Source organism: Lissotriton helveticus, chromosome 5_1, assembly GCF_964261635.1.
Source record: "Lissotriton helveticus chromosome 5_1, aLisHel1.1, whole genome shotgun sequence".
In the NCBI taxonomy this organism is placed as follows: domain Eukaryota; kingdom Metazoa; phylum Chordata; class Amphibia; order Caudata; family Salamandridae; genus Lissotriton; species Lissotriton helveticus.
Window position 1 is genome coordinate 259,904,789 of NC_136065.1, and position 26,003 is coordinate 259,930,791.

General features: G+C 41.9%; 2 protein-coding genes across 3 annotated transcripts in view; one reads left to right on the forward strand and one right to left on the reverse strand.

The window, feature by feature from the left end:
* Window positions 1-26,003, forward strand: part of TPRN (taperin) — a 186,548-nt gene that overhangs the window by 18,682 nt on the left and 141,863 nt on the right. The window lies entirely within an intron of this gene.
* LOC144756440 (uncharacterized) overlaps window positions 14,817-26,003 on the reverse strand; it is an 89,301-nt gene continuing 78,114 nt past the window's right edge. The window contains exons 3-5 of the mRNA XM_078646279.1: window positions 20,000-20,437; window positions 15,846-16,061; window positions 14,817-15,396 (exon numbers count right to left, since the gene is read on the reverse strand). Of these exons, the coding sequence (XP_078502405.1) occupies window positions 15,112-15,396; window positions 15,846-16,061; window positions 20,000-20,437 (939 nt within the window). The 3' untranslated portion in view covers window positions 14,817-15,111. The remainder of the gene's footprint in view (window positions 15,397-15,845; window positions 16,062-19,999; window positions 20,438-26,003) is intronic.

Genomic DNA, 26,003 nt, shown 5'->3' on the forward strand with positions numbered 1-26,003 from the left:
CAGGCCTATCTCCTCTCCCACCAGGAGTGTGAGTGAACCCAGGGAGCAGTTAGCAAAAACAGTACTAAACTAGATTAGACTGAAATGTGGGTGCTATGAATAAGTGTTTTTGAATATGTAAACAAAATTGTCTTTTAATCGGCATACTGCCCCTGTATTTCGCCATACATAAACATTGTAGAGGTGGAGAGTACCAAGATAGGCTTGTATTTCCTGACCTACCAATTTTAGATGGGACATGTTTTTTGGGTCTGTTTTTCAACACGGAGGGCACCTCCTGTTTGCAAAAAGGCTGGAACACTCACTCTCCTCTCACGTCCGTGGGAATAAAATACACCCTCATTGCAATTGCGTTTTACAGACAAGATGTTTGGAAATACTTTCACTCCTTTCACTTGCGAGACACTATTGTTTACAAAAAAGGGATTGGAGCCTGCCCATTACTTACAATATGTGTGGTTTAGCATCAATCTTTCTTGCAGCCTCTCTAATTGGCTAGTCCATACGAAACGTCACTTCTGATTCCTTGCTGTGGAGCACAGGCCAGGCACAGATTAAGTTGAATCACTTAGTGAGTGCCTGTCTGCTGCCCCCAAAGGGATTGTGGTGCTATTCCTTCTACCACTGCTTCCTTTATTTTCGAGTGTATTCAATGTTTAACTCGTGTCTGTCCTGTTTCTGAGCGACCCCCGAACCACAGCGAGATTAAATTAACTGCTCAGATTCACAAAGCTTGTTTAAGAACGGAGCCAGGATTATTGCTTTGGTTCGTAATTCTAAATCTGTTGTTACCACTTGAAAGCTCGTAGGCAAGAAGTTTATTAAACCACTTCCTCATGCTCTAATCTCAGACAGCTCACACTTTTTGGACGTATTGTGTTTTTAGTAGGCCTGGGCGGTAAATTCCGTTCCGCTCGAGCAATTTGCGGAATTTGGGTAATTTTGCGTTCCGCAGAGAACGCGGAGTTGTGAAAAAATTCTGCGGCTTAGTGGAATTTTTTGCTTGTTTGCGCTTTCAAAATGCGTGTTCGCAAGATATTTCTCCCCGAGCATGCAAACAGCGTTCGCGAGCAGGAAAAAAGCATTGCGAACGGACGGAACGAGCAATTCCGGGTGTTTGCAGAACTTTTGCGTGCTCGCAGAGATTTTTTACCATTTCACAGAGCTTTACGGAGCGCGACTACGTAAATTCCGCCCACCTCTAGTTTTTAGTTGCTTCAATGTTATTGTTTCCCCTCCTCGTAAAATGCCGTCTTCCTTAATTCACTCCTTCCCGTTAATTAATCCGTACATATAACTAAAATATAACACTTTCTAGCTCTGCAGCATTTGATGAACGTTCACCCATCCGGCATGTTGCTTGTAGTGATTTGGGAACTATAATGATATTCCTTTTGTTTTTGGCTGGTAACCCTTTTTTCTACATTCACTTGCTTTTCATATGTTTTCTAATGTAGAGTATGTTTTACTAACGATGCAAATATTTTGTTAAAAAACAGGTTGGTTTAATTATGTACGATTACGGGTCGGACAGAATATGGTATGTGAAAATAACTTTACATCGTGTATATATATATATATATATATATATGCTTGTTTGCCCCCTTTTCTGTTTACTCCTGTTGCTTAATGTGTACATTGTAACAAAAATATGAACCTTTGTTGTGCTGGCAAGTTAAGTCCTATTAGTTGTAATTATTTTATTAGTTCATGTTTCCTGTTCTAAAGTTGGTCTGCACAATGACTGTAGTATAGGGGTGTCCAAAGTAGGTCCACGACGGCCTGATTCATGCCTGAATTTAATTGTATTTACTTTTTATATAAGTTCCATTTAGATTCACAGTACGCAAATTTATTTTGTGTCCTGAAAATCTTGGATGAGTCTAGCCCTCCTAATTCTGCACTGGACACATCTGCTGTAGCCCTTATAAAGATCTTCCAGCAGATAGAGCATCCTGGATTTATGGAATGTTGGTAGCTGTGATGGGATATATAACTTACTTAGTTTTCTCCATATTTTTTGTTGGGCTGCCGTTCGGTATTCGCCGTTTCTTAATTTTATGTGCACATATGATCTGTCTGCATACTCCAGACCTGTTGTGAAGTTGGAGGCCTTATTGCATTCTCTGCCATAGCCAACATTTTGGTACAGTATTGTCATACATGGATATACTATTTAACCAATCGATAAATGTCTGATTATGATAGAAAAACTCCTCCAATGTGCCTGTATAATGCTTTGAAGCACTGACGAGAAGAGTAGGGAGAAGGAGAGCGGAGAGTAGAGCTTTATCAATGTGGAATGACGTTACATAAAGAGAAGGCATGGGCATGCTTTTTCATTGGTCGATTGTTTTAAGACTGCTTCAAAGCACTGAAGAGGTACAACATTATTGTATTTAATCCCCGACGAGGCCTTGAAGCATTTTACTCTGGGCAGCACTCTGCTCTAGACCCAAGGTGAGTGGTTAATCCAGAGATTCTTGGAAAGTAGGGGGGAAGAGACACTGGGTACAGAGAGTTATGACAGAAGAGAGATCTGCGTGTTATTCAGAAATAGGACACAGAATGAGGAATACTTTAAGAGGGATAAAGTGAGAAACATTTACATACCAGTGTTTTTGGCAAGCAGACTCTTTTAACCAAGCATTGTCAAAACCAATACTCCTGGTTTGCTTTAGTAATCCTGACAAATGAGTACAAAACCTGATGGAACCCAAAACAAAAACCCAACAAGCATTGGAAATGCAATAGGTCTCGCAGCATTAGAGTTAGTGCATTTAGAATTGTTTATGGGTTTTTTGTTGTAAATCTTTTGCATTTTTATTTTTTTTTGCCAATGCTAAAGAATTACAAATCAAAAAAGCAATAAACAATTGTAAAAGCTGTAACTAAAAATCCTACGAGACCTATTGCACTGTGTGAGGGTGAGGTGTTGAGGGTGAGTGAGGGTGGGGATGAGTGAGGAGTTGAGTGTGAGTGAGGTGTTGAGGGTGAGTGAGGTGTTGAGGGTGAGTGAGAGTGAGAGTGAGTGAGGGTGAGGGTGAGGGAGGGTTATTGCGAGTTAGGATGAGGGGTTGAGGGTGGGTGAGTGGCGTTGCATGGGTGAGTGGCGTTGCGTGGCTGAGTGGCGTTGCGTGGCTGAGTGGCGTTGCGTGGCTGAGTGGCGTTGCGTGGGTGAGTGGCGTTGCGTGGGTGAGTGGCGTTGCGTGGGTGAGTGGCATTGCGTGGGTGAGTGGCGTTGCGTGGGTGAGTGGCGTTGCGTGGGTGAGTGGCGTTGCGTGGGTGAGTGGCGTTGCGTGGCTGAGTGGCGTTGCGTGGCTGAGTGGCGTTGCGTGGCTGAGTGGCGTTGCGTGGCTGAGTGGCGTTGCGTGGCAGAGTGGCAGAGAGTGGCTGAGTGGCGTTGCATGTGTGCGTGGCGTTGCGTGTGTGAGTGGCGTGGGTGAGTGGCGTTGCGTGGGTGAGTGGCGTTGCGTGGGTGAGTGGCGTTGCGTGGCTGAGTGGCGTTGCGTGGGTGAGTGGCGTTGCGTGGCTGAGTGGCGTTGCGTGGCTGAGTGGCGTTGCGTGCGTGAGTGGCGTTGCGTGCCTGAGTGGCGTTGCGTGGTTGTTTTAGCGTTACTGAGCGTGTGTGAAAGAGTGTGATAGTTTTGTTGTGTGAGGGTGATGTTAAGAGTGTGTGTATATGTTAATAATAATTAAGTAATGTGTTGTTTGTAACTAAAGGTGTCCCCTTTGTATTACTTCAGTCTTATGTGTATATTAGTATGTAATTTTAAATGTGTATGTATTGTACTAACTATGTGTATGTTTTGTAACATGTTTGTGTAGTCTAGTTTTTAATTTTTTATTTAAAATGGCCGACGTATAGCGTCACGTCGACGTCTGCTATGTTTAGCGGTCTAGTTTATTTTTGAGTTGTGTGTGTTTTTTGTTTACGTATTTTTCTAGCCAATCGGAGCGCGACGTTTTTGACGTAGCGTTCCGATTTGCATACGTCAACCGTTGAATTCCCCATTGATCGAGAATGTTGGTGCGCGGAAGGCGTGTTCTTGTCCCGGTGGTGTTGCTGCGTCGTTTGACAGGTAAGAATGTATTCCTAAGTTTATTTTAATGTAATGTAATGTAGTATATATACTATGTAAAATTTAAATACTTGCTAAATTTATTTAATTCACTCGTAATATTTGTAAATGTTTGTAATGTAACATAAAGTAGTGTTTTTTATTGCCGATGTGTAATGCATATGTTTTGTTAAACTGTAATGTAATGTATTAATGTCCTTTTTTTGGTAATTTGACATACAAAAGGGGTTTGTTTCATTTCGAAGTGGTAAATGTGTTGTAATATATTGATGTAAGTTGTTTTTTTATTATTTTTTTGTGTGATGCTGAAGTAGTCGGATAATTTGTTATTGACGTACTTGAAGTATGAAATGAAACTTTGTGTCTTTGCTGACTGTAGTATTTTTAGCAATGTATGAACGACATGTACAGTGAACTAATGTATTTTTCGTTAGATTTTTGTGACTGACTCTTTCTATGTTCGTAATATGTTTTATTGTATTTGAACTAATTCCGTCTGGATAAATGCTATTGTGTTAAGCGTTTCTTTTTTTGTGTAAATCTCGACTATTGTATTCAATGCGTCCCATTTTCCGGATGAATCGTTCTTGTTTATTTCCCTCTGAAAAATTTGATTGTTTCTGAATTTTTGTTTATTTCGTCATATTTGCTTTATATTAGACGGAATTCCGTGAGAAGAAGTGCTATTGTTGTATGCGTCCGGTTTTTTGTGTAACTGTTGACTACTGTCTTTAAACCGTCCCATTCTCCGGATGAATAGTGCTTGTTTATTGCCCGGCGAAAAAGTTGCCTGTTTCACTTGTGTCTTTGTATCTCCTCGTCCTCGCTTCCTGCCACATATTTGTATTTGTTTCCTTTGTGTAATATTGTTGTAATATCGTACGAATTAAATTTACTTTTTGGCCCGAAGACTGATTAACATCCTTGCATCCTTTTAGGTCAATGATGTTAAGTTTTTTTTGTGTCTAACGTATCTGATGCTATACTCCGTCGACCCCCTTGTTTTCCGTCCTGAAATTTCTTTATGTGTAAGAAAATGGCCTAACATTCCTCAAATTGCAGAGTGGGTGAATGCTGCAGAGTGGGTGAATGCTGCAGAGTGGGTGTATGCTGCAGAGTGGGTGAATGCTGCAGAGTGGGTGAATGCTGCAGAGTGGGTGAATGCTGCAGAGTGGGTGAATGCTGCAGAGTGGGTGAATGCTGCAGAGTGGGTGAATGCTGCAGAGTGGGTGAATGCTGCAGAGTGGGTGAATGCTGCAGAGTGGGTGAATGCTGCAGAGTGGGTGAATGCTGCAGAGTGGGTGAATGCTGCAGAGTGGGTGAATGCTGCAGAGTGGGTGAATGCTGCAGAGTGGGTGAATGCTGCAGAGTGGGTGAATGCTGCAGAGTGGGTGAATGCTGCAGATTGGGTGAATGCTGCAGATTGGGTGAATGCTGCAGATTGGGTGAATGCTGCAGATTGGGTGAATGCTGCAGATTGGGTGAATGCTGTCTATTGGGTGAATGCTGTAGATTGGGTGAATGATGGAGATTGGGTGAATGATGGAGATTGGGTGAATGATGGAGATTGGGTGAATGATGGTGAGTGGGTGAATGATGCAGAGTTTCTGAAAGATGGATAGTGTGTGAATGATGGATAGAGTGTGAATGATGGAGAGGCAGAGTGCTGTTGCGTTTTTGAGTGTTAGTGTGTGTAACTGAGGGTGAGTCGTTGAGGGTGAGTGAGGGTGATGTTGAGTGAAGGTGAGGGTGAGGTGTTGAATGGTATTGAGGGTGAGGGTGAGGTGTTAAGGGTGAGTGAGTGTGACTTGTTGAGGATGAGTGAGGGTGAGTGAGGTGTTAAGAGTGAGGTGTTAAGGATGAGATGTTGAGGGTGAGTGATGGTGATGTTGAGTGTAGATGAGGGTGATGTGTTGAGTGTGAGTGAGGGTGAGTGATGGTGAGGGTGAGTGAGGGTGTGGAATTGTGGGTGAGGTGATAAGGGTGAAGTTAGTGAGGGTGAGGTGTTGAGGGTGAGGGTCTGAGCGTATGCTGTGCTGTACCTGCTCCGTGTGTGAGGGAAGCTTGCACTGTTGCCGCCTGTGCTGTACCTGATGTATGTGTGATGAAAGCTTGCACTGCTGCTGTCGGTGCTGTACCTGTTCCATGTGTAAGGGAAGCTTGCACTGCTGTTGGCTGTGCTGTACCTGCTCCGTGTTTGAGTGAAGCTTGCATTGCCGTTGCCTGTGCAGTACCTGCTCCGTGTGTGATGGAAGCTTGCACTGCAGCTGCCTGTGCTGTACCTGATGTATGTGTGAGGGAAGCTTGCACTGCTGCTGTCGGTGCTGTACCTGTTCCATGTGTAAGGGAAGCTTGCACTGCTGTTGCCTGTGCTGTACCTGCTCCGTGTTTGAGTGAAGCTTGCATTGCCGTTGCCTGTGCTATACCTGCTCCGTGTGTGATGGAAGCTTGCACTGCAGCTGCCTGTGCTGTACCTGATGTATGTGTGAGGGAAGCTTGCACTGCTGCTGTCGGTGCTGTACCTGTTCCATGTGTAAGGGAAGCTTGCACTGCTGTTGCCTGTGCTGTACCTGCTCCGTGTTTGAGTGAAGCTTGCATTGCCGTTGCCTGTGCTATACCTGCTCCGTGTGTGATGGAAGCTTGCACTGCTGCTGTCGGTGCTGTACCTGTTGCATGTGTAAGGGAAGCTTGCACTGCTGCCGCCTGTGCTGTACCTGATCTATGTGTGAGGGAAGCTTGCACTGCTGCTGCCTGTGCTGTACCTGCTCTGTGTGTGAGGGAAGCTTGTACTGCTGCCGCCTGTGCTGTACCTGATCTATGTGTGAGGGAAGCTTGCACTGCTGCTGTCGGTGCTGTACCTGTTCCATGTGTAAGGGAAGTTTGCACTGCTGTTGCCTGTGCTGTACCTGCTCCTTGTTTTCGAGTGAAGCTTGCACTGCTGCCGCCTGTGCTGTACCTGATCTATGTGTGAGGGAAGCTTGCACTGCTGCTGTTGGTGCTGTACCTGTTCCATGTGTAAGGGAAGCTTGCACTGCTGTTGGCTGTGCTGTACCTGCTCCGTGTTTGAGTGAAGCTTGCATTGCCGTTGCCTGTGCTATACCTGCTCCGTGTGTGATGGAAGCTTGCACTGCTGCTGTCAGTGCTGTACCTGTTGCATGTGTAAGAGAAGCTTGCACTGCTGCCGCCTGTGCTGTACCTGATCTATGTGTGAGGGAAGCTTGCACTGCTGCTGCCTGTGCTGTACCTGCTCTGTGTGTGAGGGAAGCTTGCACTGCCGCCGGCTGTGCTGTACCTGATGTATGTGTGAGGGAAGATTGCACTGCAGCTCTCGGTGCTGTACCTGTTCCATGTGTAAGGGAATGCTGTTGCCTGTGCTGTACCTGCTCCGTGTTTGAGTGAAGCTTGCATTGCCGTTGCCTGTGCTGGAGCAGCTCCGTGTGTGATGGAAGATTGTGAGATCTGGCATAACGGAAGGATTGGTAGTGCGTGCACAGTTTTTTTTTTGTTTGTTTATTGTTGTAGTGAAAAGTTTTATGTATGCACTGTGTATGTTCTCTTTGTGTGTTTTCTTTTTTATATTTTCTTTATTTCAGGGAATGAGCTGCTACGATGGACAGGTAATGACAAATTAATTTGCATAATATTAAAGCGTGTCTTTGTGACTTTTATACTTTTGTTTATTGATTTGCTTATTGTAAAGCTAATGTAATTATTTTATTAGGTCTCTCTGCTCGCATGTACTTTCTGCCTGGCTTCTTGCATTTGATTTTTATTTTATCAATGGCTGCTATTTCGGTGTATTTGTTGCCATGGATTGTGTTCCGTTTTGCCGTACGTGTTTTTTGGTCGCACTTGGCTTGTGTATACGTTTCTAAAATTATGTAGTGTATGTAAATAAAAGTTTTTGTTTTTCTGTTCTAGTAAAGGGTATTACGCAATGTATTCCCTTTACGTTTGTTACGTAAGGGATGTTAGCGTTCTATTTTTTAATTGATGGTGATGTAATTATGAGCGTTACGTAATTTTTAGCCAATCGCAGCTCTACGTTGTGTGACGTAGCGTTGCATTTGACATGCGTCAACGGGGCTTTTTCCAAATTGATGTGAATGTTCGTGCGGTAAAGGTGTGTTATTCCTCCGTGTTTGTTGCTGCGTCGTCTGACTGGTAAGATGTACATTTATTAAAAGTGAGTACATGAATTTGAATGTATTAATACGTGTGTGTATATACGTATTATTAATAATGTTTTATTAGGATGTATGAGTGTTTTATTTGTATTGCGCCATGTGTATTATCGAGTTTTGAGTTACAATATTCCTTAGTACTGTTCTAAAAGATATATGTTTGAAAAATATAGTTTTTTCGAAATGTTACATAAAGCAATGTTTATGTTTGTGTTATGTCTTTGAAATTGCGTCCCTTGTTATTTCTCGCTCACTTTCCTTGTGTTTTGAATTTTTCTTGATCTTTATGCGAATGTTGGCTCGTGTTTAAGTAGATTCTTTGGGATGCATTGAGTAATCTTTGCTAGTGTCTTCCTGGTATGTAGTTTCAGTAGTTCCGTTTCGCCTGAGGTGGCACTGTGATGTTTATTTTCCCTCTGACTTAGCTTTTGCTTGTGTCATTTGTACCGGTATGTGACTTGTTTCGCCGCTATTCATTTTTTTTGTTAGTTGCTTGTTGTAGTTAAAAGTATAATGTATGCACTGTGTATGTTCTCTTTGTTGTGTTTTTTTTAATATTTTCTACATTTCAGGGAATGAGCTGCTACGATCGACAGGTAATGACAATTTTATTTGCATATTATGAAAAAGTGCCTTTGTGAGTTCTTATACTTTTGTTTATGCCTTTCCTTTTATTGATGTTAATGTAATTATTGTATTTGGTTTTGCTTTGCTCGTACGTATTTTCTGTCTGGCTCCTCTCATTAGAGTGTGTTTAGTATTTTATCAATGGCTGCTATTTAGTTTTATTCTTTGGCATGGATTGAGTTTCGTTTTGGCGTACGTGTTTTTCGGTCGCACTTTCCTTGTGTGTAGTAATTTTCTCTTGCACGGCATCCCTTATGTCCATTTCTGCAGCAATAGCACATTATTAACATTCTGCAACCCCACACTACAATTGAGCGACATGAGATCATCACTCATTGCCAGTAGAGCCGTATTTAGAACTCCCCCAGTCTCATTTAGACATAGAACTGCAGTACTGTACAGCACCAAAGCATGCTTGTATAGCTGTAATTCTGTGTGCAACGTACAAAAAGTTGTTCTAAAGCGTGCACTTCAGGCTGGTGGTGTGTGTGACTGTTGAAAGCGTGGATTGATGGCTGTTTGTGTGGGTGTATGCATGGTGAAAGGATGCACTGATGACTGTTGTGTGTGTACGCCTTGTGAATGTGTCCATTGCTAGCTATTAGTGTGTGTGCCTGTTAAAAGCGCACATGTTTGGATTGTATGTCGTTTGTCTGCTGAGTAATGCTGTAGTGGTAATGATTGGTGCTGTGGTGGTAAGTGTTTGTGTGTGGTTGTAGTGTGATAGTGTGTTGATGGTGAGTGAGGGTGAGGTGTTGAGGGTGAGTGGATGATGGTGTGAGGGTGAGAGTGAGTGATTGTTGGCGAGCGTGAGGCTATGAGGCTTATTGAGAATGTGAGTGGGTGTGCGAGGATGTGTGAGAGTGTGTGAGTGTGGATGTGTGTGAGGGTGGGGGTGTGTGAGCGTGTGGGCATGTGAGTGTGTGGTGCTTAGTAATGCTGTAGTTGGGATGTGTTGTTCTGTGCTAGTGATGAGTGGCGTTGTGATGGTGTTTAATATTTACCACCACAGCATAACTCAGCACCACAACAGTTGCAGTTCTCCCAACAATGGCATCACTGATGTCCACGAATGCAACATGCAGCAATACCACTTTATCTTTCTGCAGCCCCACAGTACCATTGAGCAACAACACTGCTTCACTCTGCACTTCCACATCCGTATTTTGCAAACACACAGTCTCATTTTGACATAATACTGCAGTACTGATGACTGTTGTGTGTGTATGCCTGGTGAAAGTGGCCATTGATAGCTGTTGTTGTGTGTGTGTGACTGTTAAAAGCGTACATGTTGTTATTGTATGACCTTTGATTGCTGCAGTGGTGATGAGTGGTGCTGTGGTGGTAATTGTTTTTTTGTGTGGTTGTAGTGTGATAGTGTGTTGAGGGTGAGTGAGGGTGAGGTGTTGAGGGTGAGTGAGGGTGAGGTGTTGAGCGTGAGTGAGGGTGAGGCGTTGAGTGTGAGTGAGATTGAGGGTGAGTCAGTGTGAGGCGTTGAGGGTGGGTGAGGCTATGAGGGTGAGTGAGGCGTTGAGGGTGAGTGAGGGTGAGGTGTTGAGGGTGATTGAGGATGAGTGAGAGTGAGGGTAAGTAAGGGGTTGAGGGGGAGATGTTGATCGTGATTGAAGTGTTGTTGTGGTGGTAAGTGTTTGTGTGTTGTTGTAGTGTGATAGTGTGTTGAGGGTGAGTGAGTATGAGGGTGAGAGGGTGAGAGTGAGTGAGAATGAGGGGGAGGTGTTGAGGGTGAGTGAGGATGAGTGAGGGTGAGGAGTTGAGGGTGGGTGAGGGTGAGGGGCTGAGGGTGAGTGAGGTGTTGAGGGTGAGGTGTTGAGTGTGATTGAGGATGAGTGAGAGTGAGGGTGAGTGATGTGTTGAGGTTGACTGAGGCTGAGGCGTTGTGGGTGAGTGAGGGTGAGGTGTTGAGGCTGAGGGTGAGGAGCTGAGGGTGAGTGTGGGTGAGGCGTTGAGGGCGAGGCGTTGAAGGTGAGAGAGAGTGAGGTGCTGAGGATGAGGGTGTGAGGGTGAGTGTGGGTGAGGCGTTGAGGGTGAGTGAGGGTGAGGTGTTGAGGGTGATTGAGGATGAGTGTGAGTGAGGAGTTAAGGGTGATGTGTTTAGGGTGAGTCAAGTGTTGCTGTGGCGAAAATTGTTTGTTTGTAGTTGTAGTGTGATAGTGTGTTGACGGTGAGTGAGGGTGAATGAGGGTGATGTTTTGAGGGTGAGTGAGTATGACAGTGAGGTGTTGAGGGAGAGGTGTTGAGGGTGATTGATGATGAGTGAGATTGAGTGTGAGTGAGGAGTTAAGGGTGAGGTGTTGAGGGTGAGTGAAGTGTTGCTGTGGTGGTAAGTATTTGTTTGTTGTTGTAGTGTGATAGTGTGTTGACGGTGAGTGAGGGTGAGTGAGGATGAGTGAGGGTGAGTGAGGGTGAGGTGTTGAGTGTAATTGAGGGTGAGGTGTTGAGGGTGAGTGAGGGTGAGGGGCTGAGTGTTATTGAGGATTTGAGGCTGAGTGTGGTTGAGGTGTTGTATGTTATTGAGGATGAGTGAGAGTGAGTTTGAGTGAGAGTTTAAGGGTGAGGTGTTGAGGGTGAGTGAAGTGGTGCAGTAGTGGTAAGTGTTTGTGTGTTGTTTTAGTGTGATAGTGTGAGGGTAAGTGTGGTTGAGGGTAATTGAGGCAGATGTGATGAGGGTGAGTGAGGATGAAGTCTTGAGTGTGAGTGAGGATGACGGTGATTGAGGGTGAGGTGGTGAGGGGCTGAAGGTGAGTGAGGTTGAGTGAGGGTGAGGTGTTGATGGTGATTGAAGGTGGGTGAGGGTGATGGTGATGTGTTGAGGGTGAGTGAGGGTGAGGTGTTGAGGGAGAGTGAGTGTGAGGTGTAATGTAATTATTGTTTTCGTTCTTGCTTTGCTCGCACGTATTTTCTGTCTGGCTCCTCTCATTAGAGTGTGTTTAGTATTTTATCAATGGCTGCTATTTAGTTTTATTCTTTGGCATGGATTGAGTTTCGTTTTGCCGTACGTGTTTTTCGGTCGCACTTTCCTTGTGTGTAGTAATTTTCTCTTGCACGGCATCCCTTATGTCCATTTCGGCAGCAATAGCACATTATTAACATTCTGCAACCCCACACTACAATTGAGCAACATGAGATCATCACTCATTGCCACTAGAGCCGTATTTAGAACTCCCCCAGTCTCATTTAGACATAGAACTGCAGTACTGTACAGCACCAAAGCATGCTTGTATAGCTGTAATTGTGTGTGCAACGTACAAAAAGTTGTTCTAAAGCGTGCACTTCAGGCTGGTGGTGTGTGTGACTGTTGAAAGCGTGGATTGATGGCTGTTTGTGTGGGTGTATGCATGGTGAAAGGATGCACTGATGACTGTTGTGTGTGTACGCCTTGTGAAAGTGTCCATTGCTAGCTATTAGTGTGTGTGCCTGTTAAAAGCGCACATGTTTGGATTGTATGTCGTTTGTCTGCTGAGTAATGCTGTAGTGGTAATGAGTGGTGCTGTGGTGGTAAGTGTTTGTGTGTGGTTGTAGTGTGATAGTGTGTTGATGGTGAGTGAGGGTGAGGTGTTGAGGGTGAGTGGATGATGGTGTGAGGGTGACGGTGTGAGGGTGAGAGTGAGTGATTGTTGGCGAGCGTGAGGCTATGAGGCTTATTGAGAATGTGAGTGGGTGTGCGAGGATGTGTGAGAGTGTGTGAGTGTGGATGTGTGTGAGGGTGGGGGTGTGTGAGCGTGTGGGCATGTGAGTGTGTGGTGCTTAGTAATGCTGTATTTGTGATGTGTTGTTCTGTGCTAGTGATGAGTGGCGTTGTGATGGTGTTTAATATTTACCACCACAGCATAACTCAGCACCACAACAGTTGCAGTTCTCCCAACAATGGCATCACTGATGTCCACGAATGCAACATGCAGTAATACCACTTTATCTTTCTGCAGCCCCACAGTACCATTGAGCAACAACACTGCTTCACTCTGCACTTCACATCCGTATTTTGCACACCCACAGTCTCATTTAGACATAATACTGCAGTACTGATGACTGTTGTGTGTGTATGCCTGGTGAAAGTGGCCATTGATAGCTGTTGTTGTGTGTGTGACTGTTAAAAGCGTACATGTTGTTATTGTATGACCTTTGTTTGCTGCAGTGGTGATGAGTGGTGCTGGGGTGGTAATAGTTATTTTGTGTGGTTGTAGTGTGATAGTGTGTTGAGGGTGAGTGAGTATGAGGATGAGAGGGTGAGAGTGAGTGAGAATGAGGGGGAGGTGTTGAGGGTGAGTGAGGATGAGTGAGGGTGAGGAGGTGAGTGAGGGTGAGGGGCTGAGGGTGAGTGAGGTGTTGAGGGTGAGGTGTTGAGTGATTGAGGATGAGTGAGAGTGAGGGTGAGTGATGTGTTGAGGTTGACTGAGGGTGAGGCGTTGTGGGTGAGTGAGGGTGAGGTGTTGAGGGTGAGGAGCTGTGGGTGAGTGTGGGTGAGGCGTTGAGGGTGAGCCGTTGAAGGTGAGAGAGAGTGAGGTGCTGAGGATGAGGGTGTGAGGGTGAGTGTGGGTGAGGCGTTGAGGGTGAGTGAGGGTGAGGTGTTGAGGGTGATTGAGGATGAGTGAGAGTGAGTGTGAGTGAGGAGTTAAGGGTGAGGTGTTTAGGGTGAGTGAAGTGTTGCTGTGGCGGAAAGTGTTTGTTTGTAGTTGTAGTGTGATAGTGTGTTGACGGTGAGTGAGTGTGAATGAGGGTGATGTATTGAGGGTGAGTGAGTATGACAGTGAGGTGTTGAGGGTGAGGTGTTGAGGGTGATTGATGATGAGTGAGATTGAGGGTGAGTGAGGAGTTAAGGGTGAGGTGTTGAGGGTGAGTGAAGTGTTGCTGTGGTGGTAAGTATTTGTTTGTTGTTGTAGTGTGATAGTGTGTTGACGGTGAGTGAGGGTGAGTGAGGATGAGTGAGGGTGAGTGAGGGTGAGGTGTTGATTGTAATTGAGGGTGATGTGTTGAGGGTGAGTGAGGGTGAGGGGCTGAGTGTTATTGAGGATTTGAGGCTGAGTGTGGTTGAGGTGTTGTATGTTATTGAGGATGAGTGAGAGTGAGTTTGAGTGAGAGTTTAAGGGTGAGGTGTTGAGGGTGAGTGAAGTGGTGCAGTGGTGGTGTTTGTGTGTTGTTTTAGTGTGATAGTGTGTTGGGGGTAAGTGTGGTTGAGGGTAATTGAGGCAGATGTGTTGAGGGTGAGTGAGGATGAAGTCTTGAGTGTGAGTGAGGATGACGGTGATTGAGGGTGAGGTGTTGATTGGCTGAAGGTGAGTGAGGTAGAGGCGTTGAGGGTGAGTGAGGGAGAGGTGTTGAGAGTGAGGGTGATTGAAGGTTTGAGGGTGCGGTGTTGAGGGTGAGTGAGGGTGAGGTGTTGATGGTGATTGAAGGTGGTTGAGGGTGATGGTGATGTGTTGAGGGTGAGTGAGGGTGAGGTGTTGAGGGAGAGTAAGGGTGAGGTGTTGAGGGTGAGTGAGTGTAATTGAGGGTGGGTGATGAGTTGAGGCTGAGTGAGTGTGAGTGAGGGTGTGATTGGCAAATGTGAGTGTTTTGCATGTGTGAATAGTTATTTTTATGTGAAGTGTGTTAGTGTTATTGTATGTTGTTGTAGTAGAATGATGCTGTTGTGGTGGTGTAGAGTGATGTTGGTGTGTTGATGAGTGATGTTAGTGTGGTGCTTCCTAATGCTGTTGTTGTGATGTGTTGATGATGAGTTGTGGTTTGTTAGTGTTCAACTATTACCACCAAAGCATAACTCATCCCAACAACATGTGCAATTCTCACAACAACCTAATTTGTGATGTCCACCAATGCAACACGCATCAATACCACCTTATCATTCGGCCCCCCCACAGTAACATTGAGCAACAACACAGCATAACTCGGCACCAGCACAGGCGTATTTAGCACAACAACAGTCTCATTCATACATACTACTGTAGTGCGTGCAAGCTACAAAGTATGTGTATTTTGTATATGTGTTTGTAATGTCAAATGGATAGGCTGAATGTTGTATGTGGGTGTGACTATGTTGTATAAATTGAGTGTATTACTTACAATTTGCCTTTTGTAGAGCAAAAAATACCATAGAAGTTGTAAAATTTGTATCCCACACTTATTTATTTATTTAAAAAAAAAAAAAAAATTTTATTGTTTAACTTTGTACAAAAATAAGATATCCTGGCAACATGCAAAATTTAGTCAGAACATATGTCATCGTTTTTTTCGTGCAGAATCTTTATGATTTGGCCATTACAAAAGACAACTTCAAAAGTTTGTGGCAAAAAGTGGACAAGGGCATCTCCGATGTTGTCAACTTCCTCATCTAACATAAACCATTTAATTAAGATCTGGTTTTCGATGGGCATAGATTGATATTCGTCTGTGTTTGTCACTTTTATTGTGATAATACTATTTTGCTCTGTAGAGCTTTCAACACCATAAATTAGAATGTCCATCTTTTCCTCTGGTGGGGCTGTTACCTGTTGAGAGAAAACAAAAGCAACAATTAGTTTTTAAATTTGTATACTTTATGTTTTGTGTAAGGCCTATAGTGGGTGAAAGGAACAGAGTGGTTGAAAGTGCCAGATTGGGTGAAATGGACTGAGTAGGTGAAAGGGTCCCTGTTGTTGATAGGGTTTGAGTGGGTGATAGGTCGAGAGTGGGTGATAGGTCTAGAGTGGGTGATAGGTCTAGAGTGGGTGATAGGCCTAGAGTGTGTGAAAGGGCCAGAGTTGTTGAAAGGTCCCGAGTGGGTGAAAGTTCCCGAGTGGGTGAAAGCTCCCGAGTGGGTGAAAGGTCCCAAGTGGGTGAAATGTAAAAGGTCCAGAGTGGGTGCAAGGGGCAGAGTGGGTGAAAGGGCAAGACTGGGTGAAAGTCCAAGAGTGGCTGAGCAGAGATAGTTGACAAAAGTTTTGTTTGTTGTGCTTACCTCCATTTTGCTATGGCGCGTTGTATTCAATATTTTTTGGCAATTGAATTCATGTACAGTGACGTGAGTCAGGGTAACATATTTCCCAATATGTATTTTAAATTGTGACGCTTCTCTCCACAGTGTCACTTTTATATCATCAGTTGCATCTTTTATTGTAATCGATTTGAGTGGGGTATCTTGCCCATTGATAAACACAGTCTTTGCATCCTCTTCCTACACAAAAAGAAAGCATTCTATTAAATAGTGACTGTAAAAACACATATTGCTAGTGCCTTGTATGAAAGGCAATATAATGTATCACATTTAACGACCCAAATGAACATCCTTTCTAAAAGATTGAATTGTTTATTTGAAAAAATGGCTTTGTAGAGAGTACTTGTGTTTGTAGTATACACCAAAGCACTGCCATCTTTTAGTTTCCAAAAGTCATACTTGCTACTATGTGTGAAGAGTGTATAATTCTAATTTTTTTGAGTTACTTATTGAAGTTACTAAAGGTGTAATGTGTGTGTAAGTAAACTATGCATTTTTTAAGTAGACATGATGACATGGGTGAGGGTGAGTTATTGAGTGTGAGGTGTTGATAGTGAGTGAGGGTGAGGAGTTGATGGTGAGTGAGGGTGAGTGAGGATGAGGTGTTACGTGAGTGTGAGGGTGAATGTAAGTGAGGGTGAGCGAGGGTGAGAGGGTGAGGGTGAGAGATTGAAGGTGAGTGAGGGTGAGAAGTTGAGGGTGAGTAAGGATGAGGGTGAGTGTGAGTGAGGCTGAGTGAGTGTCATTTAGGGTGAGGAGTTGAGGGTGAGCGATTGAGGGTGATTGATGTTGAGAAGTTGAGGGTGAGTAAAGATGAGGGGGAGTGTGGGTGAGTGAGGGTGAGTGAGTGAGGGTGAGGTGTTGAGGGTGAGTGAGGGTGAGGCTGAGGGTGAGGCTGAGGTGTTGAGTGAGAGTGAGGTTGACTGAGGAGTTGAGGGAGAAGGGTAAAGTTTTTGAGGGGGAGGTGTTGATGGCTAGTGAGGGTGAGTTAGGGTGAGGAGTTTAGTGTGATTGAGGGTGAGTGAGATTGAGGGTGAGTGAGGCGTTGAGGCTGAAGTGTTGAGGGTGAGGTGTTGAGGGTGAGTCAGGGTGACGTTTTGAGGATGAGTGAGGGTGACTAAGGGTGAGGCATTGAGGTAAACACAGTGTTTGCGTTCTCTTCCTAAAGAAAAAGTAAGCATTGTATAAAATAGTGACTGTAAAAACACATATTATTAGTGCGTTGTATGAATGCCCATATAATGTATTATATTTAGCGACCCAAATGAACATCCTTCCTAAATGATAGCAATATTTTTTGCAAAAAATGGCTTTGTAGAGAGTACTTGTATTTGTAGTATACAGCAAAGCGCTGGCATATTATAGTTTTCAAAACGCGTACTTTCTACATAGAGTGAAAGAGTGTATTTGTAGGGTGAATTAGGACTCAGGATTTAAATCTAGGAGTTAGAGTGTGGATTAGGATAGTTAATTTCTATTCTTCTTTTTGTTGTTGTGTGTGTGTGTGTGTGTGTGTGTGTGAGGGTGAGTGAGGGTGTGTGAAGCTGAGGGTGTGTGACGGTGTGTGAGGGAAGCTTGCACTGCTGCTGTCGGTGGTGTACCTGTTCCATGTGTAAGGGAAGCTTGCACTGCTGCCGCCTGTGCTGTACCTGATCTATGTGTGAGGGAAGCTTGCACTGCTGCTGCCTGTGGTGTACCTGATCTGTGTGTGAGGGAAGCTTGCACTGCTGCTGTCGGTGCTGTACCTGTTCCATGTGTAAGGGAAGATTGCACTGCTGTTGCCTGTGCTGTACCTGCTCCGTGTTTGAGTGAAGCTTGCATTGCCGTTGCCTGTGCTGTACCAGCTCCATGTGTGATGGAAGATTGTGAGATCTGGCATAACGGAAGGATTGGTAGTGCGTGCACCGCTGCTTGGGGTATCTGCGATATTTGTGTAAGTAAATGGAGAGGGGGGTGAGAGTTGGAAGAGAGAGTGAAACAGGCAGAAACGTGGAGAGTTAGAAGAAAGAGCGAAGGAATCTAAGCTGCGAGATGTGGCATAACAGAAGGATTGGTAGTGCGTGCACCGCTGCTTGTGGTATCTGCGAGATTTGTGTAAGTAAATTGAGCCGGGGGTGAGAGTTGGAAGAGAGAGTGAAACAGGCAGAAACGTGGAGAGTTAGAAGAAAGAGCGAAGGAATATAAGCTGCGAGATGTGTCATAACAGAAGGATTGGTAGTGCGTGCACCGCAGCTTGGGGTATCTGCGAGATTTGTGTAAGTAAATGGAGAGGGGGTTGAGAGTTGGAAGAGAGAGTGAAACAGGCAGAAACGTGGAGAGTTAGAAGAAAGAGCGAAGGAATGTAAGCTGCGCGATGTGGCATAACAGAAGGATTGGTAGTGCGTACACCGCTGCTTGGGTGTACTGTGTGTGTAAGGCAAGTATGCATTTTTTTATTACATATGATGACATGAGTGAGGGTGAGGGTGAGGGTGAGTGATTGAGTGTGAGGTGTTGCGGGTGAGTGAGGGTTAGGGTGAGTGAGGGTGGGGTTGAGGGTGAGTGAGGATGAGTGAAGATGAGGTGTTATGTGAGGGTGAGTGTGAGTGAGGCTGAGTTAGGGTGAGGTGTTTAGGGTGAGTGAGAGTGAGGGAGTGTTGAGGGTGAGAGATTGAGGGTGAAAAGTTGAGGGTGAGTAAGGATGAGTGTGAGTGTGGGTGAGTAAGGGTGATTGAGTGAGGGTGAGTTGTTGAGGGTGAGGCTGATGTGTTGAGGTGTTGAGTGAGAGTGAGGGTGACTGAGGAGTTGAGGGAGAAGTGTAGAATTTTTGAGGGGGAGGTGTTGAGGGCTAGTGAGGGTGAGTGAGGGTGAGTGAGTGGGAGGTGTTGAGGGTGATTGAGGGTGAGTGAGATTGAGGGTGAGTGAGGCATTAAGGGGGAATTGGAGAGGGTGAGGTGTTGAGGGTGAGTGAGGGTGAGGTGTTGAGGGTGAGTGAGGGTGAGAAGTTGAGGGTGAGTAAGGATGAGGGTGAGTGAGGGTGAGTGATTGATGTTGAGGGTGAGGCTGAGGTGTTGAAGTGTTGAGTGAGAGTGAGGGTGAGTGAGTAGTTGAGGGAGAAGTGTAGAGTTTTTGAGTGTGAGGTGTTGAGGGATAGTGAGGGTGATTGAGGATGAGTGAGGAGGAGGTGTTGAGGGTGATTGATGTTGAGTGAGATTGAGGGTGAGTGAGGCATTAAGGGTGAATTGTTGAGGGTGAGGTGTTGAGGGAGAGTGAGGGTGGGGTGTTGAGGGTGAGTCAGGGTGACTGAGGGTGAGGCATTGATGTAAAGACAGTCTTTGCGTTCTTTTGGGACACCCAAAAAGAGCAAATCTATAAAATAGTGACAGTAAAACCACATAGTAGTAGATGCGTTGTATGACTGGCAATATAATGTATTAGATTTCACGACCCAAATGAACATCCTTTCTACCATATTGCATTTTTTTTTTAAAAAAAAGGCTTTGTGGAGAGTACTTGAATTTGTAGTATAGCCCAAAGCACTGGCCTATTATATTTCCCAAAACTCTTACTTTCAACATAGTGTGAAAGAGTGTATAATGCAACCTTTTTTGAGCTTGTTAGTGAAGTTACTAAGGGCACGATGTAGGTAAATCCCATTTACCTATTTTGAAATACCGACTAATACCGATTTGGTATTTAAAAATGGGTAAATGGTATGTAGGTCCCAACATCTGTATTCGTACCGAATCCTTAACAATTCTTAAAATACCGAATCGGTAAATACCGAATAGGTAATGCCCATTCATTCCTATGGGCTTTGAAGCCCATAGGAATGATTAGGCATTATCGATTTGTTATTTACCGAATCGGTAATTAAAGAATTCAGAAGGGTGCAGGGGGTGTCACTTTGACACCCTCTGGCATCCCCAAAAAGGGCACAGGTGCCATGTGGCAAGCATACCTGCTCTAAGAGCAGGTCTGCCTGTCACATGACATAGGTGTGCTATTTAGACTTGCAATTTAAAAAAGTAAAAAATAAATAAGATATGTCATTTACAATACTAATAAGTCCAACTTTTCAAATGCGAGACAATATTTTTTTTTAGTTGACATGATGACATGTTTGTGTTCATACTTACGGCAATTATTGTCCCTGAAACGGTCATCAGGCTTTTTAGACTTGCCCGTTTTATTTCCTTGATGGGAGAAGCCGATGGTGCAGGCGGATGCAAAATGTTGTTTGCTTGTTGGATCAGGCCATCCTCGATTGCCATTGCAGGAAATTTGGTTACTTTAGTTTGTTTTGTAATTAAAATTGTTTTGTTTTTGATAATAAAGTTTCGTATCAGTAGTCCACAGTTATTTTTCGTTTGCTCATATAAATTTTCTTGGTAACAAGTACATTTTATTGTTCCAGTTTTATCTGCTAAAGCCAAATGGAATAAAATTTTCTGCTCTTGTTTAGCATTTTTGTACGTAGTTTTCCCTGAGCAGTTGATGACATTAACTCTTATTGGTTTCTGGTATGGTTTGTTGTCATCGGTATTAATGTTCATAATTTCTTCAATAGACATCATCTGAAATAGAAAATGTGACATAACATGTTAAATACAAACCCATATTGCTTTATGATCACTGTAATAGCATTCTAAAGTACCATAGTTGTGTAGTTGGACATTTGTATATATATGATCTAAAATGGATTGGTAGTTAGTTGTGTAACTGTTAATGAGTTGTTGACATTGTAATTGCGTTTCAAAGAATCCAAGTAATTGCTTGCTGTTTGCATTTTGTTGAGATACATCCACATTGAAATCACCTATAATAATGAATTTGTGTGTGGGGTAAAAATCCGTAATATTTGTGATGAAATCAAAAAGAGAAGTTATACTTTTTAGGGGTGGTTTGTATAAAATAATAATAAGGAAATCTGTGTTACCAATCTGTAGAGTAAAATGTAAAATGTCAATCCCTTCAAGTGTCTCATAAATAGGCAATATAAATAAATCTTTTTTGTAGTACATAATCATTCCATGGTTTGTGTTGTATGTATGAAATTTATCAAATATAATGTGATGATATTGTTCTATCGTGAAATCATTAGCTGTAGCATTTCTTGTAGTGTTGATCTCAGTTAAGCAAATAATGTCTGCTTGTAATATATTGCTATCCGCTACCATAGATGGAAAAATTTTCTGTAGTGATCTGATATTGTGTGCAATGATATTGAAATGTGCACTGTATGTATGTAACTGTGGGATATGTATTTCAAGTGGCATTTCTGTCCTTAATCTGTGCATTTCCTCATTAACTTGTGGATGTACTACAATTTTACGTTCATCAAAATTGTGTACATATACATTTTGTATTGATTTTGCCCTGCTAATAGCAACATAATGCAAATGATGAATCTTGCTGTTATTAAAGTGTATATAAAGTGGTTCGAGAGTTGCACCTTGTGTGCGATGTATAGTGCGTGCTGATGCTTGGCGTAAAGGAAATTGCTTGCGTATAATGGTAATAAATTTTTTAGTGTATTGGAAATGTCTAGCTATAGCATGTATTGGTGTCCATGTATTTTGTATTTGTGAATGAAATAAGTGTTTATATTGTTGTCTGGTTGTTTGTCCTATAGTGGGATTGTCAAATAACAACCAAACGATAATAGGTGTATTGTTAATCAATTCAACTAATTGTACAACACCAGTTGCGCCATTTGTTAAACCATCATTGACATCCACATTGCAACTTAAATCATAACGAAGTTGTAAGGCAATGTGTAATGTATGTGAAAGGCCCATTGTTTTCTGTGGATCTTTGGGCAGTTGCTTAAGAATGGTTTTTTTCACATTTTCAGACAAATCTGAACTGACGTTATCGCTTGCTACTGTTATGTAGACTGGATAATCTTTGCAATGTTGTTCTAAAACCTTTTGGTTAATTTCATTAACTTCTAGATTAGTTGACATGATATATGGAATTGTTTCTAATAAAGTCTCATCAGGTTGTATTTCCCTTTGCTTAATTTGTGAAATATCTTCCTCAGTATGCTTGCCTTCTCTCAATCGGTTTAGTAATTCAGCAAATTGTAGATCTTCTTTTTGGCGCATAATTTTTGTTAATTCAAAAATTTTAAAATGTTCTTTCCATAAGTTAGCACTTAAAGGACCATACATTTGTGTAGAATCCTGAAAAATGTATCTGTCAAATACAGGTTTTAATTGGTAAAAGTAACCAATGGCTAAAATAGAAATTCCTCCAAATGGTTCATTAGATGATTTAATTTCTTGAAGCCTGTTATGTATAAAATTCAACATATTGTGTCCTACCATTGAAATTTCATCAATAATAACAACTCTAACATGCATCATTTCCATTTGTAGAGCAGTTCTATGTTCATGACTCAGTTGTTTATAAGTCAAACTTTGCGACACAGGTATTTTGAAAGTGCTATGCAGTGTTTTTCCATTAATATTATGGGCAGCCTTTCCTGTTGGAGCAGTAAGTAAGATATAAACATTATCTGGATTTTCACCGGCCTTAGTGTTATAATAGCGTAGTAAAGTTTGATATAGTGCAGATATTACAAAACTTTTCCCAACACCAGCCCCTCCAGTGCAAAAAGTATAGCATGGAGTGCTTGTAGTTTTAAACCAATGCAAGTGATGGTAAACAAAATTAAGTTGTTCCTCCGTTAAGTTTTGCATAAGTTGTTGGTATTTTTCATTGGGTAAAATAACGTTAGTTAAGCTTTGTTCTTCAGTTGTAGTTCTAATTCCTAAATCTAGAGCCAAATCATATCTATTATTATGTTCTGGATTTTGGTCTTCTGTCTGTATATTAACAGTTGGTGATAGAGGAGGTGAAATTACATTTTCATGACACTGTTCATGAATAATGTTTGTAACTTCGCCATGCTGTTTGTTATAGATTTTTAGTTGTGTGTCAACAAATGATTTAACTTCCAGATACCTCTCATAGTAAGTTTCCTTGTTGATTAGTATTTTTTCTTCTTCCCTCCATGGATAGTGTAACATTAATATTTCTCTATAATACTCTTCTGGTTCATTATTTTTGCTAAATCTGCAAAAGCGTATTATTTTCCCTTGTCTGCGCTTATTTAAAGCATAATCATAATTCTGTTTCTTTTGTTGTTTATTTCCGTGACTACATTCTATTTCTAATTCTTCCTCATCTGAGCTGTAAAAGTTTTGTTCTGCAAGTAAATCTTCGCAATCATTTATTTCTTTCCCATGTGTTTTTTTCTTCACATAGTTGAAATCAGCCGCATAGTCTGCTAACGTGCACATCTCTAATGATTGTGGCCGTTTGCAGTACTTAATAATAATATTTTCACATTGAATGTCAGTTGAATTTTCGGGCAAGTTATTAATAGTTTCGATATCGCGCATTAAATAAGTTCTTTTCTCTGGACGGCTAGTATTAATAAATACAAATGATCGTGAGCTTTTCCGTAATGGTATTTGAAGAATTAGATATGCTGCTTCTTGAGCACTAATTTCTGTGCAGTTGAGGAATTTGTTTCCTATGTGTTTAAGTTGATCTTTGATATTACTATTGCTTGTTACCTCTTTAGCAGCTTGCGCTAGAAGTTTGCTAATTCCTCTTTGCGATTTACTGATATATGAGATAATATAGACTGCACAAGCATAAGGGTCTAGTATAAACTGCAAGTCTATGTTTGCTCGCCAAGCTTCTAAAAGAGTACTATTGTAGTTATTGATGAAGCATTCGCCTGGTGTTCTTTTTAAAAAAATAGTTGTTTTTTGTAAGCTAGTTTGTATAGAAGTAATATATTCTTTATCATCCATTTTAATGAACTCTAAAAAGTCCTCAAAAGAAAGTGTATTAAAAGTAGTATTATTCATAGCTTCATGTATTATTTTCATATTATCTTGCCATTGCTTATTTGTCTCCTCAAGTGTTAATGGCTCTAATATGAGCGTTCTTGACATTGGATATTTGGGATATTGATATTTGCATGTCCGTTGCTGTTTACGTCTGCAATTTTTGGTGTGACCATGCCTTTGTAGATTTATTAACGGTTGTAAAAGAGGGTCCTCAGACTTATGACAAGTGATATATTTGTCAATAAAGCTATTGACTTCTTCGACTGGTGAAACACCATACAATGGTGCTTTGTTTACCCAGAGTAATGCATGTATATGTGGAGAACCTCTTTGTTGGAATTCGACTCTGTAAAAGTAGTCTACTATTTCCCCAATTGGATTAGTGCCATTCAGCAAAACACAATTAAAGAATTTCCTAACTTGATAGTCAAACTGTCTTGCACATGTTATTGGATCTTCTTGTATTAATTTACTTTTAGTTTCCCAAGACATGTTTAAGAATTCTTCCTCTGTACATTCCTTTAAGTTTCTAACTCTCAATAGTATATTTATTAAATGGTGCCATTTTGTTTCAGCAGCAGATAAAGTCAAAAAGAAAGTGGGTATGCCAAGTTGCCTTATCATTGCAAAAATATCTTTTTTGCAACCTTCCCAATATGGAGGTGAACTGCGTATAGTTTTTAATACTTTGTACCCCTCATTAAACTGAAAAACATTGGCAATATTACATTTAATGTCTTTAGCAGTTATTTTATTCCCATCTGTAAAATGTTTTCTGATGGAAATGTTGATTTTACCATGGATCTGCTTAATATGTAATTTCTTCAGTTTAAAAAACATATTACTAATAGATTTAGCGACTCTTCTATCATAACTCCTTAACTCTGCTTGGCAAATAGTACTATAATGTACCGGTATGTGTCTTTCCTTATTGTTAGGCCTTCGTTCACCACAAAAAATAGTAGGGAAAGCCAAAAACTCTGAATCTTTATCCTCATATAAACCTCTTGGCGTGTTATGTTCAGCTGGAGCGAAACTTAACACATTCAGCGAATTACTAGTAATAGTTTCATTAGTTAACATAGTATCCAAATTCCCAGCTTCTATGTTGTCAGAACTATCAGATGAATTGTTTGTCTCAGAAGTCTCATTGTGAGATTCTATTTCTGGAGGTATATACTCCCAGTCAGGGTTAATCGTAACACCATATTCATTAAACATTGTACTATTTTTAGCTAGCCAAGTAGCTGCCTTTTTTACTGTATTTGGTCTAATATTCTCATAATGTGTATATGATTTATAGATTAATTTCCTTTTTAATTTCACTGGGATTGTCATGGCGTCATTAATTTGCCTTGGTAAAATTGTAACAGTTGTCATAACATCTGCAGGTACATTAACTACTGCTCCTGATAATGATTTTTGAAAACCGCGTGGCAGACTCCGAATTTGTAAGAATGGTATCCTAGGTGAAACTAATCTTTCTTCTAAATCATATAATTCTAATTCAACTGGTACATTTGGGAAGCCCATGCCATTTACAATAGAACATGGTGGTATTTTGTTTTTGCGAATGTAATAATAGCAAGTCTTACATATAAAATTGGTTTTCTTGTTACTAATGTTACACTTCTTGAAAATTTCAGATTGGCTAACACTGCGTATATTTTGCAACGTTTGTTTATGCCACAGTTGATTGCAAAGAGTACAAATGTACTCTGGGCCATGCAATATTTCCCGGTGGAATTTGCGAATGATTGTATGGATTTGTTTACCTCGTTTCTGTCTTTGGCCCTGCGTGAAGATGGGGATGTTATTATCAGTAGCACTTAGTTGACTGTTGGTAATGTCTTCTTCAGCTGTATTAACTTTTTTTCTTTGTACAACTTTAGTTGGACATGTACTTGAATCCCTTTTTCTTTTCCGAGACTGTTTATTTGTTCCCTGTATAGCTTTACTATTACCTGGTAATTGTGCTAAATGATTACTATTGCTATTCCCTCCCTTACTTTTATTCAGTAAATCATCAGAAGACATTGATGTTGATGTTATCGTCTGATTAGGAGTACATTCAGTAGTATGTACCCAAATTTTTCTTTCTTGCGGTAGGTGACTATTTTTTTTATGCACAGTAAGTGCTTTTGTAAAGGATTTCCTTTGAATGACTTTTATATCTATTGGTGTTAATTCAAATTGGACACATTGCTCAGCCTGATGTGTAAAGTTATATGCTAGTTTCATAACATATTGAATTAGGCCTTCAAACGAATTA